The 21,004-nt window shown below is 39.6% G+C and overlaps 1 protein-coding gene across 1 annotated transcript; it reads left to right on the forward strand.

Moving 5' to 3' along the window:
* Positions 1 to 85: 85 nt before the first annotated feature.
* On the forward strand, positions 86 to 20,544 carry usp47 (ubiquitin specific peptidase 47). The gene is made up of 28 exons (XM_066647181.1): positions 86 to 401; positions 6,664 to 6,858; positions 8,135 to 8,248; positions 8,552 to 8,705; positions 9,067 to 9,163; positions 9,249 to 9,394; positions 9,551 to 9,630; positions 10,154 to 10,303; positions 10,604 to 10,699; positions 10,798 to 10,950; positions 11,137 to 11,295; positions 11,536 to 11,667; positions 11,794 to 11,870; positions 12,173 to 12,228; positions 12,412 to 12,524; positions 12,608 to 12,712; positions 13,014 to 13,221; positions 13,445 to 13,560; positions 13,951 to 14,070; positions 14,220 to 14,988; positions 15,508 to 15,683; positions 15,779 to 15,859; positions 16,034 to 16,149; positions 16,542 to 16,660; positions 17,671 to 17,801; positions 17,906 to 17,953; positions 18,158 to 18,288; positions 18,579 to 20,544. Exons 1-28 carry the CDS (start codon positions 357 to 359, stop codon positions 18,751 to 18,753), a joined length of 4,062 nt encoding a protein of 1,353 aa, XP_066503278.1. The 5' UTR covers positions 86 to 356; the 3' UTR covers positions 18,754 to 20,544.
* Positions 20,545 to 21,004: the final 460 nt, after the last annotated feature.

A 21,004-nucleotide genomic window follows, 5' to 3' on the forward strand; every position in this document is an offset into this window, starting at 1 on the left:
GCTATTGCTGTCCATACGGCTACAGTACATTCGTCTTCATCAAGTACATCATCCTAGTGATTATAATACTCTATAGTCTAAGTGTTTGGGAAGTGACGCTGGGATCGAAGCTGAAATCTCGCGAAACTGAAAGACGGCCATTTTTGCCCACTGAATGATCGCTGTTTGTGGTCGCAGTTAGACACACACTCGCATAAACTATCCGCAGTTACTTTAGTAGGTGTTCTTGTTGAAGCCGCTCGGTTCGGCTGGATCGCGGAGCTGGGTTTGTGCTGACACTGGGGTGATGTCCCACCGCGGAGCCGCAGGTCGCTGAGGAGCCCGGAGCGGAGAGAGGAGCGCGGAGAAACGGACAAATGGAGACGGGGCCGAGCGGAGAGAGCCAGCTCGTACCCAGAGAGGTGAGAGGAGTGTGTGAGAAAGAAAGGGACCAGGTTTTTTCAACAAAAAAGAGCAAACCTCTTTTTTATATGTCTGGTTTACAAGCGAAAAACCAGAGGTATGTACTGATCTGGTTGTCTGTTCGCTAAACTGCGAAACAACATGTAAACTCTGGTTTCCTGCTGACTAGGACTCAGTCAAAACACTTAGCCGCTAGCTCTGGCTCTAGTTGTGTTAGCGGCTAAAGTTAGCCTTAGGTTGCATACCAATCCGCACTGTGCTCCCTCTGTAGGGCACTAGGAAGGTCAGTATACAGCGACTATAAAGACTAATTTCCAGTCATGGCAAATTCAAGGAACATAAAAAGCTGAATGTAAATAAGAAAGCTGAATGTATCAGAAGTGTTAATTGTTAAATTTGAGTTTATACGCCGCCATGTTGTAGTACACATTTAGCTACTTAGTCCCAGTGTAAGTGACCGTTCATATCAATACACTGAATATCTGTTTGGATGTTATAAAATTAATGGAATCATTGACGAGGGGTCACGTAGGGGTCGTTGGGGGGAGGGGCATTGTTTCTAATTCTGAGGAATTAGAAACAATGCGTTTTAAAGACCTGCTCCAGTGAAAATCAAGTTCTTAATCCTGATAATATATCCATGTGACGATTTTACATTCTGGAAAACATTATATGCGCGAATTATCCATTTAATATTTTCAACCTCAAACAGGGACATTCAGACAGCCAGAGTGTCTATAATCACAAAACCTTAATCATTAACCCTACAGTATCAGAGCTATTCATACATCTGTGCATACTGAATGAAAGCGAGGGTGTGGGGTTAAATCTAAGCCACTTTTAAGGTATTAAGGGACTTCTTATGATTTAATTTTGATTAGCACAGATTAGTTTTTAGGAGTTTAACCATGACCAGTGTGAGGTTTGAATGTTATGAGCAACAGCTGTGAAGTTTATGACTAAAGTGAGCTGTCTTTGAATCTGCTCCGAAAAATAAAATCCTAAAAATAACGAAAAGCTTGCTTTTACATTGTGAATTGATTTGAATTTACATCTGCCTCTTTAGTGTACTAGAGGCCATAGATCCCTGATCTACATAGTGCACTGCCTAGGGAACATAGATGTTTTGAGACTCGCCCCAATGTTTGTTAGCACGAATGATATTATATGTTGTTATAGCGAGGGATGAGGGTTGAGTTAGCGAATATTAGTTTAACAAACAATGTAAAGGCTTCAGTTATTAGTTATGAAAATGTTATCGACCTATTCTACAATGTTTTACTTTTAAAAACTTATGTTAGGCACTCATAAATAAAAACAGCTCAACTGTACCCGAGGGGAAAGAAGCTGGAATTTACTTCTTTTTCTCATTATCCTTCCACTTTAAGTGTAATAAACGTTACACTACGAGGGCAGTTTTAGCCTTGTCCAATGGGAGTGTTGTCTTTTTAGAGGATAAATAGTGTCCTCTTATAAACACATCTACATGCTAACTATGTTATGAGCCCAAGCATCTCCGTGTTTAGTAAAATACAAGCAGATATTTTGGATTTTGAGGCTTTAGGTGAAGCACATAAGTTCGGCGTAGCTGGACATAATGATAAATGTGTATGTCAGCCGTGAATTTAAACAAAGACTTGTAAAAAAGTTGTGTGACTGCGTTAGGTCGGAACGTTATGCTGCGCTAGTGAGAGCTAACGCTAACCTGCGAGTCAAACTAGCTAGGGAGCTAGCACTAGCTCGCTTGTTATCTGTTTTGCTCCTTGGGTGTTTATGAAATGAGTTTACACAAATCCCCACCAAATCCTGAAGTAACGTTAAATTGCTGAGTGGGCTTGATCTAGAACGAATAACGAGGGCTGTTGTGCTAAGCAAGCAGCTGTAGTTATAAAATATTTTTCTAGGTAACACATTCGACTGTATTAAAAAGATTAGCTAGATGTGGATTATTGTCGGAGAGTCTTCATCCATTCTCTCGTGTACATGAACAATAGTATATAAACATTTATACACTAGAAACAGGTACTTAGTCTGTATATATAGGTCTGAACACGTCTTTTTTTAAAGCAAATATTAACTGATACAATATGCTTACATTATCACGGTTTTATTTATATATTTTATGTAACTGTTCACTGTTTAGTTGCATTGGCCTGAAAACACATTAACAGTACAAAATTTAATCATGTGCTGGTATCATACAGAATATGAAATTTACCTTTAATTGTGACATTTTATAAAGTATTTACACAGAGTATCACTTCTTCAATACACAAGACCTAGCTACATATTTTGCAATTTAATTCAGAAATTTAATAATATTATGTTTAAAACCAAATGTAATGTAGTACCCCAAGTTGCATGAAGATGCACAAAATTGATTTTTTAAGTGTTTGAATTATGACATGAGTTATGTTTATATTTCCGGTGGTGTTGCATATTTTGTATGAGGTTAACTATGACAACCATGGCCCATGTATAGAGAAGTGGGCTGGGGACCAGAAGGTCACTGGTTTGATGCTCACAACAGGAAATCGGGGGTGGAGGGATTGAAGGAAAAGCACTGTCCTCAATCCACAGCTGATGTGCTCTTGAGAACCTCACTGAGCACAGTGCTTACCTAAAGGTCCATGAAGATATGGATCAAAACAATGATCTTCTATGTCCACATGAATATTAACAACCTATAATAATGTGTTTGTTCTGAAGGTGTGAGTTGTACAAAATTAAGAAAATGTTATATTGCCATTACATTATTTTTCAATTCTGAATTCAGCACCTATATTGTTGTGTAGATCTGTTCATGTTCAATTATTTTAACATTGAAAGCTGTAGCATTTGAGGGATTGAACATTATTACTGAGTAAATGTAGATCGGAGGATTAATCACTCGGGAGCATGCTTCAATATGAATGTGTGTATTACACTATGGTGCTTTTCTGATTTTGTTATATTTTACATTACTTATATAAAGTGCTATATATTTGTGCTTAGCAGATATGCGCTGATCTGATGTTTCCCTCCTCCACCATCCTGTAACTTCTGGATTTGGTGAAGTAAGGTCTGCTCTGTAGTTCAAAACTGTTGACACTTCTTCTACAAGTCCCACAGAGGAATGTAGAGATACACCCGGTGTACCTCTCCGTATCCATGTCGAAGATGTCTGTAAACTAACCTCTGACTACAAGCTTGAAAGTTATTGATGTTGAAGTGTTTTATGGACCAGAAAACAGTTGTGGGAACCCTGTGTTTTAGAGTGATGAAGAGAGTTCTGCTGTAAGGACTGAAAAGGCCACCTGCTACCAGCGTTTAAGCAGTTTGACAGAGGGCTTGTCCTGAAGGGTTAGTCAGCAGGATGGGAGCACTTTATTTCTCAGATTAGTGTAAGTGCTCACAAGCGTCCCAGGAACTCAACTGTTGTGTGTGTGTGTGTGTGTGAGACAGAGCAAGAGTCTCTCTTATTTTTTAGGTTCTTTTTTTTACAACAGTAGGGCTCATATGGTATTCCATATTAGGAATTACTAGTGCATATAGAGCCATTTTTACTGTATATTAAGTTTAACTTATTTGCAGTTATACTTGCAGTTTTGCAAAACATTATATAGTTAATGAGCTAAAACAAGTTTGATGTATTTAGTTTCTTTGGTTTTGCACTGGAACTACAGGAGTAATGTAGCTAGCAGTTTATGAAAGTTTATAGTCACCAGTTTTATTAACAGGCCATTGCTATAATTTTGCCATAGGGAATAAATTGGGATCCTTGGTTGAGAACAAACTGTGCACCGGTCTGGAATAACAGTTAGGAGTGTAGACTTTGGTGTGGTCTTCTGTTACATTAATGCGTCTCACCACATGCTACATAGACACACAGTTGTTGGTTCAGAAGGCCTTTTGATATTGTTACTTTGATTATGTTCAAAGGGGTTTGGAAATGCTAAGCAGCATAAGAGGGCCCTATGGCTCTGTCTGTCAGGCTTCAACTGCATGCCAAGTGTGAATATCTTTTTGATGCTGTTTTTCATGTAGTAGGTGTCACATCATTTGCTTTTGATGTCTTTTGGAAGACCTTAGAGAAACTAGCAATTAGCAATTGCCAAAAAGTAATTGCCTACACTTTATGGATGTTGTCCAAGTGCTTGGACTTTGACAGGAAAAAGGAGGTGATAGTTGCAGTGTCCATGTTCTGTTCCTGGAGAATTTCCTCTGTGCCAGGTTCAGTGGTGGCAGAGCCCAGCCTAGCCTACTTCATGTCAGCACCTAGCGATATTATCTGTGATAAAAATACCCCTTAATCTGATAATACCCTTGTATGTGTTGATATCTGTGGGTCTTTTAGAGTAGCATTGGAGTGGTTTTCTCTCAGCAAGAAACCAAGCAGTTTCCCCAATGTGCTTGCCCATATGCAGAATACCCTGAACCTGAAAATGATCAGTGTGAGCAGTCTGACTTGAATTACAGCTTTGTCATTTACACTCCAAGTGACTTTGCTCTTCATACAGCACTGCCCTTCAGAACCAGATGTTTTCATTGGTTTGTTTTTTTTCTGCTTTGTCATCAGGGTATATTTTGGAGTTGCAGGCAAAGTATATTTGAGGAAATGAAAAAGAGACTCTCTCAGGTAGATTTGGCATGAAAACTTACTGAGATGTTTGTGTCTGTATGTAGGTTAACTGCATGGTGTCTGAATTTGCACTGACACGTTATTAACTGCAACTAATGAATTAGCATAAAGTGTGGAGTAAGAACACAACCTTGCACTGTGCAAAACACGTTCAGTTATTTGTTTCTAAACAGAGACCTCAAGTAATTACAAGACCCATTTCAGTAATTAGGGTAACCTCTCGTTATGTTTATTTAGCTTTTGTTCATTTCAGGACTTTCATATGACCTGCACATAGAACGTGGTTGCATTTACCCACATGACCCAAAGAAGTCCCCTTACACGTTCAATGATGTTGAGATCTGGGCTCTGGGGATGTTATTCCATTCCTCTGGTAACACCGGTGTCTTATTACTGATTTGTTTTCTTTTTTTACTGTCTTTTATAATAAGCTACTGTGTTTTGGTAAATTCACATTCACATGAATTGTCTGCTCACAGTGGAGTGAACTGATTTTATACATCTTTAATAAAAGAGTAATTTCAATTTCTTCTTTCCCTCAAATATGAAAGCTTATTTAATGGGGATATTTTTGGTACTCAACCAGAACCAGTAATTTTCAGTGTTTTAATTTCTTAATTATTTTCCTATCAATTGCCATGCAAGTTTATCTGATGTCTAATCTTCTTTCTTGAAAAAAAAAACATTATGTGGTTAATACCTGGGCAAACAATATTTATTTAGTTTTTTTTTTTTTGCACAGTAATATGCTTTTGGAATATGTTGTGCCTATGAATATAATGCAATATTAATTCATGAGAACAAGATTTAAATTGCTGTGGCATTCCCTTTTTCAACCATAGACATGGTGCCGATCCCCCAAATGACCAAGAAATATTTTATTTGCGTCATACTTGGAGGCCCTGGTGCTTGCAGTAACATGAGGAGGTTGGCAGTGAAAAGCAGTCTGAGGGAACAGAGACATTGTGTGAAAAGGAAATGGCTCTCAATTTGTAAATGGAGTATATGATTTCCACACTGTTGTCATCAAGCAGACATTAAGCGTTGTTGGGTTGTCAGGGATAATTTCTTTAACGTGGTTAGGTTGTGTTTTCCATATTACATCATTTGTAGTTTCAGAAGCTATTGTGTAATAATACATTTAACCAATTTACTGAAAGCCATGCTCTGTTTGTTCATGTTTCAGGCTGACCCTTGTATTTGTGTTGCCTGTGCCTGTGAGATCAGTCTGGCTTTTTACGTCTTGATGGGAAACTTTGTTGTGTTTACAGTGTTAAGAGTTTGGGCTTTGGATCATGCATCTTAGTGTACTAACAAGTTTCCTAGACTTAACATATAAGCTGTGTCTTCTAAGACCCTAATGTAACCTGGGCTACAGAAAGTCATATCAATACTGAGTTGTATAACCATCACTGCTCCACATTTGCCTGCCTTGTGTCATGTGCGTTTCCCTGTCATGTTATGGCTTGGGTCCAGGGAATTTCGGGAAGGCTAACTGTTGTCTGAATTCCACCCCCCTTAACATAAAATGACTAGTGTCAGCAGCCTGTTTAGCAGCATGCATTGCGGTACGGCCGTTTTCCTCAGCTATTTCGTTTTGTAATGACAACGAAGTGAAAGTGATGTTCTGTGTTTTGCAGATAGAGAGTGCTGCTGAAGAACCCAGAGTGCTGTGTATTGTCCAGGACACCACTAATTCCAAGACTGTCAATGAGAGATTAACCCTCAACCTCCCAGCTTCAACTTCCCTCTCCAAGCTCTTTGAAGATGTAGCTCACAAGGCAGGCTATGTGAATGGCACCTTCGAATTGGCATGGGGCCATTTGGTGGAGGTGGTAAGCACCTTGTCGTCTTTGTCTTGGTGTTATTGACCATTTGCAAATAATTGTTGCCATTTCTAAGTACTGCATTATTCATCAAACAAAGGAAAACTCGACTGACAATCGAAATGGTGCTGAAAGTAAGATACTTGTCAAAATTTTGCAAATAGTCAGTAATAGCAGATGTTCATACTCAGGCTTAATTAGCCAAATATATTTACAATATATGCAATACAAATAATGCAGTAACATCCATACAGTTTACAACATCCCATGCAAACATTTGTACACATTTCCTATACAATACACAACTTTTAAAAAGTACAGAATATTGCACTTGAAGCTAGTAACAATTACTGAAAAAATCAAAAGTGGTACAGCATGAATTTACCTTTAAACAATGTATTAATCTGTGTATCAATTCCTCGTAAGTGTACTGAATCCTCAAGTAACTCTACAGTGCCTATTAGTAGTGCTGTGTTCCTTTTATAGATACTGTAAAGGTGAATAGAGTTTTGTTTTAGGCTGTGAGGAGAGATTGTGTTATGTGAACCTGGCTGGGTGCAACTGATAATCCTGCAGCTGACCCAGAGCACAGGTGCTGGCACTGGAGTTAGCTTTCTGAGTAGGTCACTGGCTTAAGCCCAGAGTTTGTTCCAGGCTATGCCATTGCACCAGTGTCTCACTTAAATAACTGAATGTTGCAACACATGAAAGTGTGTAGTTTACAGACCCTCCAGACCCTGCTAAACTAAAACAACAACCACAGCCATAATGTCTTAAGTACCTCTGCTTCGGCTTCTTGTTAAACCAGCTGCTGGTGCTACTGGTGCTGTGTTAAATTAATAAATAAATGTATATTAATTCCAGATTAGCCAGGCTGTTCCTCCTGTGTGTAATGGCTACCATGCAGGGCCTGTTTTGTAAATTTTGCTGGCAGAGAAACAGCAGGCTAATCCCTACACAAAGAAATCTGTGAAAACACAATGGGATATTGGAGTATTACAAATTTAAATATTCCAAATTAAATGATTAGAGATCTTAATCTAGTGAAACTAAGCTAACAGATCCATCATTTGCATTCTTTCTCAGCATAAAAATGTAGTTTGACCAGGAGTGTCTATACTTTAGATCACATCAAAGAAACAAAGAAAGGCACAGTTTATATGTACAAAGTTCAGCAGGCTGGCTGTATATACGCCCTTGCATTGTGTGTTTATGAAGCATGTCTGACCTGCATCCTTCTCTTCTGTTCTACATTTTCTGTCTCTTCCTTCTTCCTTTTCCACAGACTCCTTTGGACCAGGCCAGTGTGAAGTCTCTGGTCGAGTCTGGGTTTGAGGCGGGGAAGAGAAACTTCCTGCAACTTAGAGACAAGGACGGGGAGCAGCCTCAGATAGCTTCAGTGAGTGGTCACATCAGCAGAAGAGAAAGGATTGCTTAACACTGGAGATACACATTTATCAGTGTGTGATAAGCATGCACTTCTGCGGCAGTAAAAGTGTTATCTCTTTTAACAGCTGTTTCCCATGTGGCAAAATTTGCTCGGGGAATAGACTTTTTATCAGGGACTAAAAGAATAAAGGTTTCCTTCACATGATCAACAAGTTTCCTGAATTAATTCCGTTTGTATTACAGCTAATAGTTGATGAGGTGGATTTCCTTTCACAGTGTTTGTTTATGATTGTATGTGTGTATGTGTATGCAGGATGAGTCTGGCACAGCAGACAGCAGTGGACTGGATGACAGCTCTCATGACCGGTTCATTGGGCCTTTACCCCGGGATGGTACTGTGGGATGCAGCAGCGATTACAGCAGCCCTAGCTACTCCTACTCGTCTATACTCAACAAGTCAGAGACAGGTAACCTCTTTGTAATCTTTCAATTGCAATCAAGTGATGTACCTATAATTCGACCACATCAATTCTTCAACAAAAATATTCTTCAACTTAATTTTGGGTTTTGTAGTTTTATTAATAAACTCAGTTTTCGTCCAGATTTGAAAGTTTATGATATGAAAGAGTTATTCAACCTCTTTTTAGCAACAGCATATTAAGCTGGCGGTCATAATATTTTCACTCATAAGTGTAAATGGGAAAATTTTCAGTGTTCCTTGTAGCTTGCCCCACCTTTAGAAGAGATATTTGTGGAATGGATATGAAATACACTCTTTCAGAGAATTGACGATGTCTGCTCTTCTTTCTCTGTGTCTGTACCTTGTAGGATATGTAGGTTTGGTCAATCAAGCCATGACCTGTTATCTGAACAGTTTACTCCAAACGCTGTTCATGACACCCGAGTTTAGAAATGCACTCTACAAGTAAGTGACTACTGTGTTTCTTGCAGACATTTAATATGGAGATAGAGTGGCATTTTCTTATTTATTTGTTTGTGTGTTTATTCAGTTGGGAGTTTGAGGAGTCAGAGGAAGACCCAGTCACCAGTATTCCTTACCAGCTGCAGAGGCTTTTTGTGCTGCTGCAAACCAGCAAGAAGCGTGCCATTGAGACCACAGATGTGACACGCAGCTTTGGCTGGGACAGTAGCGAAGGTGAGCTCCTCAGCTCTAATTTTCTGGGCTCAGGTCCCTGAGAGAAACCTAAACCACTTCACTGCTGACACCATGTAATGGTCTCTGAATGTTAGTTTTTATTTCATGCTCCATATTAATGTGAAATTATTCAGCATTGTTGTATTTGTGCTACAGCATGGCAGCAGCATGATGTCCAGGAGCTGTGCAGGGTCATGTTCGATGCTTTGGAGCAGAAGTGGAAACAGACAGAGCAGGTACAGGCTGCCTTCTGACATGACTGTAGTGCATAGACTGGGAAACCTCAGCACTAAGGCCAAAACAAAGGGCTCAGTGTGGGTGGGAAAGTCTGAGCTAGCATTTTTTGATTGTGTGTGTGTGTATACATTTGCAAGGTCTGGCCTCTTGTGAGTCTTGCTTGAGAAGAGATGTTTGCCTTAACTCAGTTCCGTGACAGATAATTTTCAGGGTTTTATATATATATATTTTGTAATGTGTGTGTGTGTGTGTATATGTATATAAATATTTCTATTCATTTAATTATTTATGTTTAATCATGCGTTAATCTACCCATGTTTTTTTTTTCTCATTTGTGTAAAGACAAAAGCTCATAATTAAGCCATGATTATTTACTGTTGTTTAAGGTGCTGCTTCTGTGTTACAGTCAGCAAGTGTTTCTCTGTTTCTACAAAAGACATCCTAACTCTAGCAAACTCTCATGTTTTACACTCAAATATAAAGCTCTGGTAAACGTGGTTAATTCGTTTGTGTGTGTGTCAGGCTGACCTTATAAACCAGCTGTACCAGGGCAAGCTGAAGGACTACGTGCGATGCCTGGAGTGCGGCTATGAGAGCTGGAGAATCGATACATACCTGGACATCCCTCTGGTGATCAGGCCTTTTGGAGCAAGCCAGGCTTTTGGAAGTGTGGTATGTCTCCGTTTTAGTGGTTCAACCTCAGCTGTTTGGCAAAATGCATAACGAAATTTGGTGCCATTTTAAATATTCATGCAGCATTTAAATATTCCAGCAGTATTGGATTTGATTAGCCTGAAAATGTGTTTTTTTTGTCAAGTTATTATTAATACTGTGGTATTGATTCACTTTTATCAGCACTGTTATAATACATTAATGCAATTTTACATTCTTAGATAGTGCCAGTTAGTCTGTATTTCTGTAGAGGTTGCTGGATTGTTCACTTTTAAAATGCTTTTATGGTGTGTCCAATAGGAGGAGGCATTGCAGGCCTTCATCCAGCCAGAAACACTGGATGGACCCAACCAGTACTTCTGTGAGCGCTGCAAGAAGAAATGTGATGCCCGCAAGGTGAGCTGCTGCAGACAACTACCTGGTTTCTGTCTCTCTTTTCTTTTTTTTTCCTCCTACAAGTGTTCTTATTTTTGTCTTTCTGTTGGATGTTATAGGGCCTTAGATTCTTGCACTTTCCCTATCTGCTGACCCTACAACTGAAACGTTTTGACTTTGACTACACCACTATGCACCGCATCAAGCTCAACGACCGCATGACCTTCCCAGAGGAGCTCGATATGAGCCCGTTCATTGACCTAGAAGATGAGGTAGAAAACAAACCTTAATGTCTCCATGATTGCTGTAGCTAGAGATGTTTAAGGGTGGTACTTAAACTGCTCTTGATTACTCATTTCAGCTTGCTCTGAATGAGGGCATAAATAATGCATGGCGATGACTGCTTAGAGTGTCTTATTTGCCTTTTGATTTATCACATGCACACGTGTGTACCGCAGAAGTCTCCCCAGACAGAGAGTTGTACTGACAGTGGGGCGGAGAATGAGGGCAGTTGCCACAGCGACCAGATGAGCAATGATTTCTCCACAGATGATGGTGTGGATGAAGGCATCTGCCTGGACAGTGCCAGCGCTGCTGAGAGGGTTTTGAAGCCAAAGGTAGTTCCATTATTACCTGTGGTGTGCACACACACTTTAATTGAGCTATTTGTGTATGGGATCTTACTATTCGCATTAGGTCTGGTCAGGACACTGTTAAACAATATTTAGGATGTATTCTGGGGCACTAGCATGTCAGGCCCTAGATTAAATGTCAGACCCATTTAGATATTTTTTGTTGCTTCCATTTCATTTAAATGATGACATATGTATAATTCAGGTTGCCTTATCTTTCTGCAGAGCTCGCTGACTTTTGAACTTTTCTCGGTAATGGTACATTCTGGAAGTGCTGCTGGTGGGCACTACTACGCTTGCATAAAGTCCTTCAGTGATGGCCAGTGGTACAGCTTCAATGACCAACATGTCTGCAAGGTCTTTCAGATTTGAACACTCTGATTTCATGTGAAATATCCTATTGTGGATTCTTGTGCAATTAGAAATATAACCGGTATTTTGCTTAGTTAATAACACTGAAACATTTGATATCTTGTGCTGTAGATCACACAGGATGACATCAGAAAGACATATGGCGGATCCTCAGGGAGCAGAGGCTATTACTCCAGTGCCTTTGCCAGGTAAGCAGACTGTTAGATCTCCTTGCCCCTTACATGTCTGCCTTTTGACTTTTGCCTTCAAAGAGTGTATGCACAGTGCCATGTATTAAATTGGTGGCATGATGTCCATGAACTTTATTCATTAAACAGATAAATGACGTCTCTCTAAGATGAAGACAACAAGCCCTTTATTTGACCGTCAACAAAGCCCCATTCAAGGCTACCCCTCTGTCCTGTGCTTCTGGGATTTTAGCTGCCAGGGTTGTCTAAAAAAAGAAACTCCAGCATTTATTTGTGACTAATGATCTTTCGTGTTTCAACAGCTCCACAAATGCATATATGCTCATATACAGATTAAAAGATCCCTCAAGGAATGCAAGTAAGAGAACAGTTATGGTGTTTTAGTTTGACATTTAATTGTATTATTTGTTTTTTCTTGTGCTAAGAAAGTTTTAACAATTTATATTCCTGTTCACAAGAACTGTATTGTGTTATTTTAACATTAAATTAAATGGAATAATGAAACTTGTTTATTATTATAAATAAAAACTTGTGTGTGCAGAGTACCTCGATGTAGAAGACTTCCCAGATCACATAAAACGCCTTGTCCAGAGAGAGAAAGAGTCAGAAGAACAGGAGAAGAGGCAGAGAGAGATTGAGCGCAACACATGCAAGGTACACATTTAAACTTGAACAAAGACTTCATTCTGAGATGCTCCATGATATTAACTCAGATCTAACTTTACCCTCGCTCCTAGATCAAGCTTTTCTGCATGCATCCTCTCAAAATGATGATGATGGAAAATAAGCTGGAGGTCCACAAGGACAAAACACTCAGAGAGGCTACTGAAATAGCATACAAGGTAAGCCTGACCTAAACTTAATATAGAGGGCTATATGAAGATTGCATGCCGAAGCCTTGTTGACTGACTTAATAACCTTAATAAGATTGGTGGAAACATTTGTTCCACATTATTTAAGAGCCAAATTTCACACTAGAAGTATATCACTACATACATATGTAAATATTTGGTGAGAACATTTGCATACGAGAACTACAGAGAACAGTTTCCAGAGGGTACATTACCCTCTTAAATTCTTGAGGGTTAAAAAAAAATAAAACTAAAATGAGCATGTGTTTGTTTACCACACATTGATTCATAGATGATGGATCTTGAGAGCACAGTTCCTATCAACTGCTGTCGATTAGTGAAGTATGATGAGTTTCACGAGTATCTGGAGTGTTCTTATGAGGGTGAAGAGGACATGCCCATGGGGCTGCTCCTTGGAGGAGTCAAGTCCTCCTACATGTTTGACCTTCTGCTGGAGACACGCAGACCTGACCAAGTGTTCCAGCCGTACAAACCTGGAGGTACTCAAAAAAAAAAAAACACATCAAAAATGTCAAGCATTAAACACCTGAATTTATGCTTTGTTTCTTTACCTACACTAACTTGTGCAGTAGTTATTTCTTTGGGTTGTAGATTACATGAAGGACCGTTTGTAGGCTGCATGTGTTTCTATGTTTTCACAGTTTAATTATTTCATATTATAAATAACTGCTTTATTTAACATGTATCTGTGTGCATCTTCAGAGGTGATGGTGAAGGTCCATGTTGTGGATTTGAAAAGTGAGACCATTGCTGCTCCTGTCAGTGTCAGAGCATACCTGAATCAGACTATTACAGAATTTAAACAACTCATTGCACAGGTGTGTTCTTCTCATGTTCTGTGTACACACACTGCATCACTTTGCTGTAGTTTGGTCAGAACAATGTTTATTAAGACACTGTATGTTGAAATAAGGCTACCAGAAATCTGATAATGATCAAAGAACAGCTTTTGGTTTTTAACATTACATTTGAAATTGAAACATGGCATTATTTCCTGCATTTTAAGAGCACAATTTGTATTTTTCTTGTAATATTTTATTGCCATCAGGGAACTGTTTCCATATTGTGATTCTTCTATGCCCCCAGGGCGTTCTATAGCCTCACTCTGACCTCGTAGTGATCTCTTAGTGATTATTGGGATTTACCAATGGAAGGAATTGACAATATTAACAAACAGCTTTGTTTTACCTCAGTATTTCTGTCTTCAGGCCACTGGGCTATCTGCAGAAACCATGCGTGTTGTCCTGGAGCGCTGCTATAATGACCTTCGGCTTCTCTATGTGCCCAACAAGACACTGAAAGCAGAGGGTTTCTTCAGGAGTAACAAGGTTTACTTTTCTAGTGGACTGTTTTAGGGACATGCATTTCTATGTGCTATGTTTTTTTTCCAGCTGTTTTCCCCAGTTTTTCTTTAACATCAACCAGTATGTTTATATATTTAAACCTTTAAATTCCTTACGTTCTCCATTTCCTTCAGGTTTTTGTTGAGAGCTCAGACTCAGACCAGGTAACTTTCACTGACTCCCTCTTGTGGAAGCTCCTGGACCGCCATGGGAACACAATCAGACTGTTTGTGACCCTCCCAGAGCAGTCACCAGGCTCTCTGGCCAATAGAACTTGTTGCCACAAAGTGAGTGGTGACTCAGAGGACTCCTTTGATGGGGCTAAGGGTAGTGGCCAATCTGTGGAGGCCATTTTGGAGGAGAGCACAGAGAAGCTCAAAAATCTGTCACTTCAACAGCAGCAGCAGACCTCCAGCACCAGTGACAGCCAGAAAAGTTCAGACCACAGCGACTTTGAGCACATAGAATCTCCGGCAGCTGAGCCTGAAGGTGCTGCCCAGCCTGCGCCACAAGTGACCAGTGGGAGCAGCACTGGAGGAACAGCCTCGGATCCAGAAAATCAGTTTCCCTTGGAGGAACGCTCTGACTCAGACGTGAACAACGACCGCAGCACAAGCTCAGTGGACTCTGATATCCTGAGCTCCAGTCACAGCAGCGACACTTTGTGCAATGCTGACAGCGGCCCCCTGCCTTTGGCCAACGGTCTTGACTCGCACAGTATCACCAGCAGCCGTCGCTCCAAAGCCCACGAAGGCAAGAAGGAGACATGGGACACAGCCGAGGAAGATTCAGGTACTGACAGCGAATATGATGAAAATGGCAAGAATAAAGCAGAGTCGCAGTACCTGTACTTCAGAGCAGAACCTTACTCACAGGAGGATTCTGCTGGGGACAACCAGAAATGTAAGTGTAATTCTGTTTTTAAAATAGTAATTAAATATTAATTACCACAGTTTGACTTGCTCGATATTATTGATTTCTCTTCTGATCCCAATTTACTAATATATCTATATATTAAAACATTATAGAAAAATAAAAAACATTAACGTACTGGTAAATAAAATATATAAGGCTTGAGTGAAGGTCCTGTGGTATGGTATGGTAACTGGTACTGGTTTTCTAGCACTGTAACCAGCTCCTGATGTCCTGTGCTCACAATGCTTTATCGTAGGATTCCTACAATATATTTAGTGTATTTTTTCCATTTCTTCTCACTTTCACACTTTCAAAAAGTGTTAATGATTGCAACTTGGAAAATCCTTTTTTCCAAGGAATTTGGTTATAAGAATTCACAGATTCTTTCTCTAAAGATTGTACTGTGAACTCAACACCCTCAGTTCAGCATTTATTGATTTTTCAGTAGTGTTTGAAGTAATAATGTGAATGTTTGTTAATGTTTTCAACAATTTCTCTCTTTTTTAGGTTTACTTGTCCATGTTGATAAGAGGATCACACTGGCAGCATTCAAGCAGAACCTGGAGCCCTTCGTTGGAGTCACTTCCACACAGTTCAAGGTCTTCCGGGTCTACGCCAATAACCAGGAGTTTGAGAGTGTGCGACTCAACGAGACACTCTCCTCTTTTTCTGATGACAACAAGGTTTTCAATTTTTTCTGAATAGAATTAACAGCACATACATTCCTGTTTTGTTTTTCCAAGTATTCAGCATGTTTGAATGCTTCTCCTGTTCTCAGATCACTATTCGGTTAGGAAGAGCGCTGAAGAAAGGGGAGTACAGAGTGAAGGTGTACCAGCTGCTAGTCAATGATCCTGAGGTATGCAAACCCTTACTGTCATTGTGCGGATTGAGATATTCGACTTGTTCTCACTTGATGCAATTTGCAAAGTAAATTCCTGATGTTAAGATATTACTGGCTTGAGATTTGCATGTGACTGAAGGAGAATCTGACTGATAGCTTATGAAGATAATGTCTGGTTTACCCCCATAGCCCTGTAAGTTCCTGTTGGACACTGTATTTGCTAAGGGCATGAGTGTGAGGCAGTCTAAGGAGGAGTTAATACCCCAACTCAGAGACCAATGCAAGCTGGATCTCAGTATAGACAGGTAAGTTATATACATATATATCACTTGACCACTTCAGAGTAATGACAACAACAAGCCTAAAGTGTATTATTTCGAAACTGACTTTAACTAACATACAGGTTAAGACATTTTCACAGTAAGAACCTGCAGTGTAGGTTTTATATAAAGGCAGTTTGATAGGTTTAATACACAAATGAGTAAATATATCAAAAGTGACAAGTTGCAAATGGGAAAGAACTTAATTTTCAGACAGAATATGCCATAGGCCAAATATGTACCTGTGACTGTGTTGTGCGAAATTGTGTGACTCATTGCAGCATCTGACCTTTTCGATAGTCTGACTCACTGCCGGACTATAACACTAGAGCTAAACCCACAGAGAATGCAAAGCATGTGCCTATGTGCTTTTGCAGGTTTCGACTCAGGAAGAAGACCTGGAAGAACCCGGGCACAGTGTTTCTTGACTATCACGTCTATGAAGAAGACATCAATATCTCCAGTAACTGGGAGGTCTTTCTTGAAGTTCTTGAAGGTAAAGGTCATCTCTGCATGAAAGAGTACTCTTGGATGAAACATGCTGCATGAAATGACTGCAGAGATAGACAACTGGAAAATGTTACAATGGCCACCTGAACTAGGCCAGAATTTTCTAAATATGTTTATCAAATGTATGTTATAATTAGAATGGGCTTAAGTGTCAAAATCTCATGATGCTTTTAATGGTATTGTAAGCCAGACTAAGGATTATCTTTCAATCCAATTGACCCAACTTCATCATCATAACACTTTCAGCAGTTGGTCCCATGGGCTCTTTATTTGAAGATTTTGTTTTTAAATACATTGAGTTTCCTGAACAACATGCTTTTTTAATTGTCAGCAAAGAAACTGATTTGAAGCCATATTTGATTTGAACTGCATCTAATGGAGGTTATAGTGAAAACATTTCTTTTTTTGATGGTTTATATTTAGATGTATGGAAATTAAGCTGGTATGGCGATTTCTTAATGTTATCAAAGTATAATTAAATAAACAAACAAATCTCTCTATTTGTTTGATTTATTTACATAGCACATGACTACTTGGAGCACAACCTTTGCATTTTAGTGGCCAAAAAGTAAAATGAAGTGGGCACCAGGCAGTAGTAAATGTCAACCCCCATGTTTCACGATGCACAAAGTTGGTATGAGCCTTGGGGAACTCATTTGTAACTCACATGTAGACAAGTTCTTCAGTCTAGTCTTATGTCGTTTATGAAAACCTGATTTTAAAGTGTTTAACCTTTAACCTGATTTGACTTCCAAGCCTTCAATCCATGATACACTATAGCATGATATACTTTATACCACTGAGCAAAAGGCATTTCTCAGGCATCCTTAACTAGCAGCAATATATTTAGAGTTTGTATAGGGAAGATTATATTGTATGATGTGACCTTTATTTACTATTCTGTAAAGTGTTAGTCAGAGAATGTTGTCATGTGAAAACATGCTCCTATTTGTGACATCTCTGGTACAATTGAACTCTCTTTCGTTTCTTGTGCAGAGCCGGAGAAGATGAAGTCGATGTCCCAGCTGGCCGTGCTGACACGCCGCTGGTGTCCAGCACAGATGAAGCTGGAACCTTTTCGGGAAGTGGTACTGGAGAGCAGCAGTGTGGAGGAGCTTAAGGAAAAGGTGATGTTAAGCCTTTAGTTTAGTTGGAGTTTTGCTGTCAAATGCAGTGATTGATGTCATAGAAATGTATATGACTCTAAAATGTTTTGTTTTTCACTTAACAGCTCAGTGAAATTAGTGGAATTTCTCTTGAAAACTTGGAATTTGCCAAGGTATGGCAGATCACTTCCCTTGGTGTTAGTGCTGGAATACATTCTGCATTTTTTCTGCAGTTTGCATGTTATATGACTTTAATTATTATCCTGATAATGCAACAGTAGGACCACTGTACTGTGACCCTTAGAGTATCCTGTCCTAATATTCCCTCGGTCTGAATTAAGTTTATGCTAATCTGTACCTTCCACCTTTACCTGTAGGGAAGAGGAACGTTTCCTTGTGACATATCTGTGTTGGAGATCCATCAGGATTTGGATTGGAATCCTAAAGTTTCCACACTTAATGTCTGGCCCCTGTACATCTGCGATGATGGTGCAGTGGTCTTTTACAGGTAAACCTCTTTCCATTTAAAACTGAAGTATCATTTGATCTTTTGATGCTTTTACCTTTTATCTGTAGTTATTCAGTGCTGATCATTTTATCTAATAATATAAACTTGCTAATACCCCTAATTTTTCATAGTGAAGTAACACGTTTGTTTGGTATTTGCCTCCTCTAGCATGAGAGAAAGATCTCCCCCTAGTGTCCTGAAGTAGTAATTGTTTAAAATTGAATCACTGCTGCTAATACTGGTCTGTTTAACTGCCCTAAATTTTTTACCCAAATTCTCTCTCTCTGCAGGGACAGCACTGAAGAGCCCATGGAGCTCTCTGAAGAGGAACGCAATGAACTGATGAAGAAGGAGAGCAGCCGACTGCTGAAGACTGGCCACCGGGTCAGCTATTCACCCCGCAAAGAGAAAGCCCTCAAAATCTATTTAGATGGGGGGCCAACCAAAGACTCGGGCCAGGACTGAAGGCACCCAAAACCACCCTGATTATTCTTTTTTTTTTTAAATAGCTGGCCTGCCTGCTGCAGTGTAGCGCTGCCTCACAAGGGACGCTCTTCTGGCGTCAGGGCCCACGTTGATTCCAACGTCACCAGTGCTGTTCGGCTGATGTGCTCTCCTCTGAGCTCTACTGGGCCGTTGCAAGGCTCAGATTACTCTTGTGCACTATAGTTTATTGTACTGTAAAGTTTAAAGGGAAGTGCAAAAGCTATTTCAAATGAAAAACAAATCCAATACAATTAAGACAAATCAATATAACATGATCTTACAGAGATGGATGCACTTGGGTAAGAGAGTAGGGAGGACTCTATTTGGGAGTGATTTGTATCTTTCTCTGGGCTGTCTCTATTTCTCTTTACTGTTTGCTCAGTTTTTTCTCTCTTACTGTCTCCATCACTCACTCTTCAATTATGAGTAGTGTTGATGTGCACGTCCATGATCCAAGTTCTGCTCAGTACATGGAAAAACTCCTGCTCTCCAGCAGACAATAAGCCAGCCACAGTCCAGTCATCTTCCATGTTTTTGAGGTCCTTGACTAAATTTTTTTTAAAACTGCTGGGATCTTTCCACCTGTTCATTTAAAAAAAAAAAAAAGATATAGTTCTGAATTAAATGCTTTTCTTCTGGCTGATAAGGCTCCACCCTGGCCTTTTCCCAGAGTGCTTCCCTGCATGTGCGGGTGTGACGGTGGTCATCCCTCTGTGCCACCCCACTAACTGCTGAAGCTCCACCCACTGTAGAGGGAGCTCCACCCTGCTTTCCTCAACTCCACCTGGGGCTACTGACACTGGTACATTTTTAGTCTGCAAGCCTTTAGTTCTAGGGCAGCACAAGTCATGTAGAGTGCTTCATTTATTTGTTTATCCTGTTTTTGTTTTTGTTGTAAATTATTTTCACCTCAGACTTCATGAAAATATTAGGTCTTGTGACTTCAGCAACCATTTTAATTTTTCTGTACTCAGCCTTTTTCCCCGTTTTTATTTCTGCACAATGTGAACGGAGCCTGTGGAGGTTCGGGCCGTGTGTGTGTGTATGTATGTATGTATGTGTGTGTGCACGCATGGGTGGAGAGATGCTGATGTTTTGCATAGCCTGAGGACAGAGGTTCTAGACTCACACTGGAAGAGCAACAGGCATTGCTGAGACAGGCAGAACCGCTGTGGGTCCCCATGGCTCCTAATGCTGCCACAAGCTGTTCACAGTAGAAATGCCAATATGGAAATAAAAAATAACCAGTTTCTGTCTACCTGTTTCAAGTGACGCATTCGCTGAGCAGAACATTCCAACTTACATGAGAATCACACTGATTATTTCAAAATGCTTATTTAACTTGCTGTCAGCAAAGTCAGAGTTGTTTGATATGAAATGAGGAAGAGACACCTACCAGTATTTGTACAATGGTGATAGGAACCAAGGGTCACAGTTTCTACAGCCATTACATTTACTGTCCAGTGATCAGTTAACCCTCGTGTGTGAAATAATAAAACGGTAATTCTAAAGCAATATGTTTTTTTTGGATAATATTTTGCCTTAAAATATCCTGCATGTATAAGTTAGTTAGTTTTAGGCCAGAATACTAATGCAACCAATGTTAAAACAATAATCCAGGCCCCAAGCAGCACTTAAGTGTTAAGACACAGCTTTAAGAGTTGTGCTGGTTCCTATCACTACATCTGAACAGTTTTGCTGCAGCATAGCGTTTCATGTCAAACTACTGTTAACACTTAAGTCTGGAAATTTTATAAAATGGGTAGAATTCCCGTTAAATGTGAAAAATATACAGAATGCCACGGAGTACATGAGGGAAGGCTGTTTTTCAGATACATGTTAATTTGAGCTAAAATTTTAAAAAATATGCTTTCATTTTCAGATAATTTATTGCCAAAAGTCAAGGAGAACTAAAAGCCATAGAAGCTGATAATGGATTCACCACTTCCAGCTAATGCTTGTTCATTCATGCCACTCGCTCGTTATAAATCTTATGATTCCTGTGTCTTATTTTTAAATGTACTACAAAGCATTATATTGTTGCTGTTGAAACAAAACCTTGTATCTCGTTCCTTGCAGGTCTAGTTCAAAACTGTCTCCAAATTTTATGATAAACTGTCCAAAATTAATTTGGATTAGAATCTTGTTACTTCCACTGAAAGCTATGGAGGTTTTTCCTCTCGTTTCTTTGTTCCGACAGCAGCAATATAAAAGAAACTCTACACAGTGC

The sequence above is a fragment of the Hoplias malabaricus genome, chromosome 16 (assembly GCF_029633855.1).
Source record: "Hoplias malabaricus isolate fHopMal1 chromosome 16, fHopMal1.hap1, whole genome shotgun sequence".
Taxonomy (NCBI): Eukaryota; Metazoa; Chordata; class Actinopteri; order Characiformes; family Erythrinidae; genus Hoplias; species Hoplias malabaricus.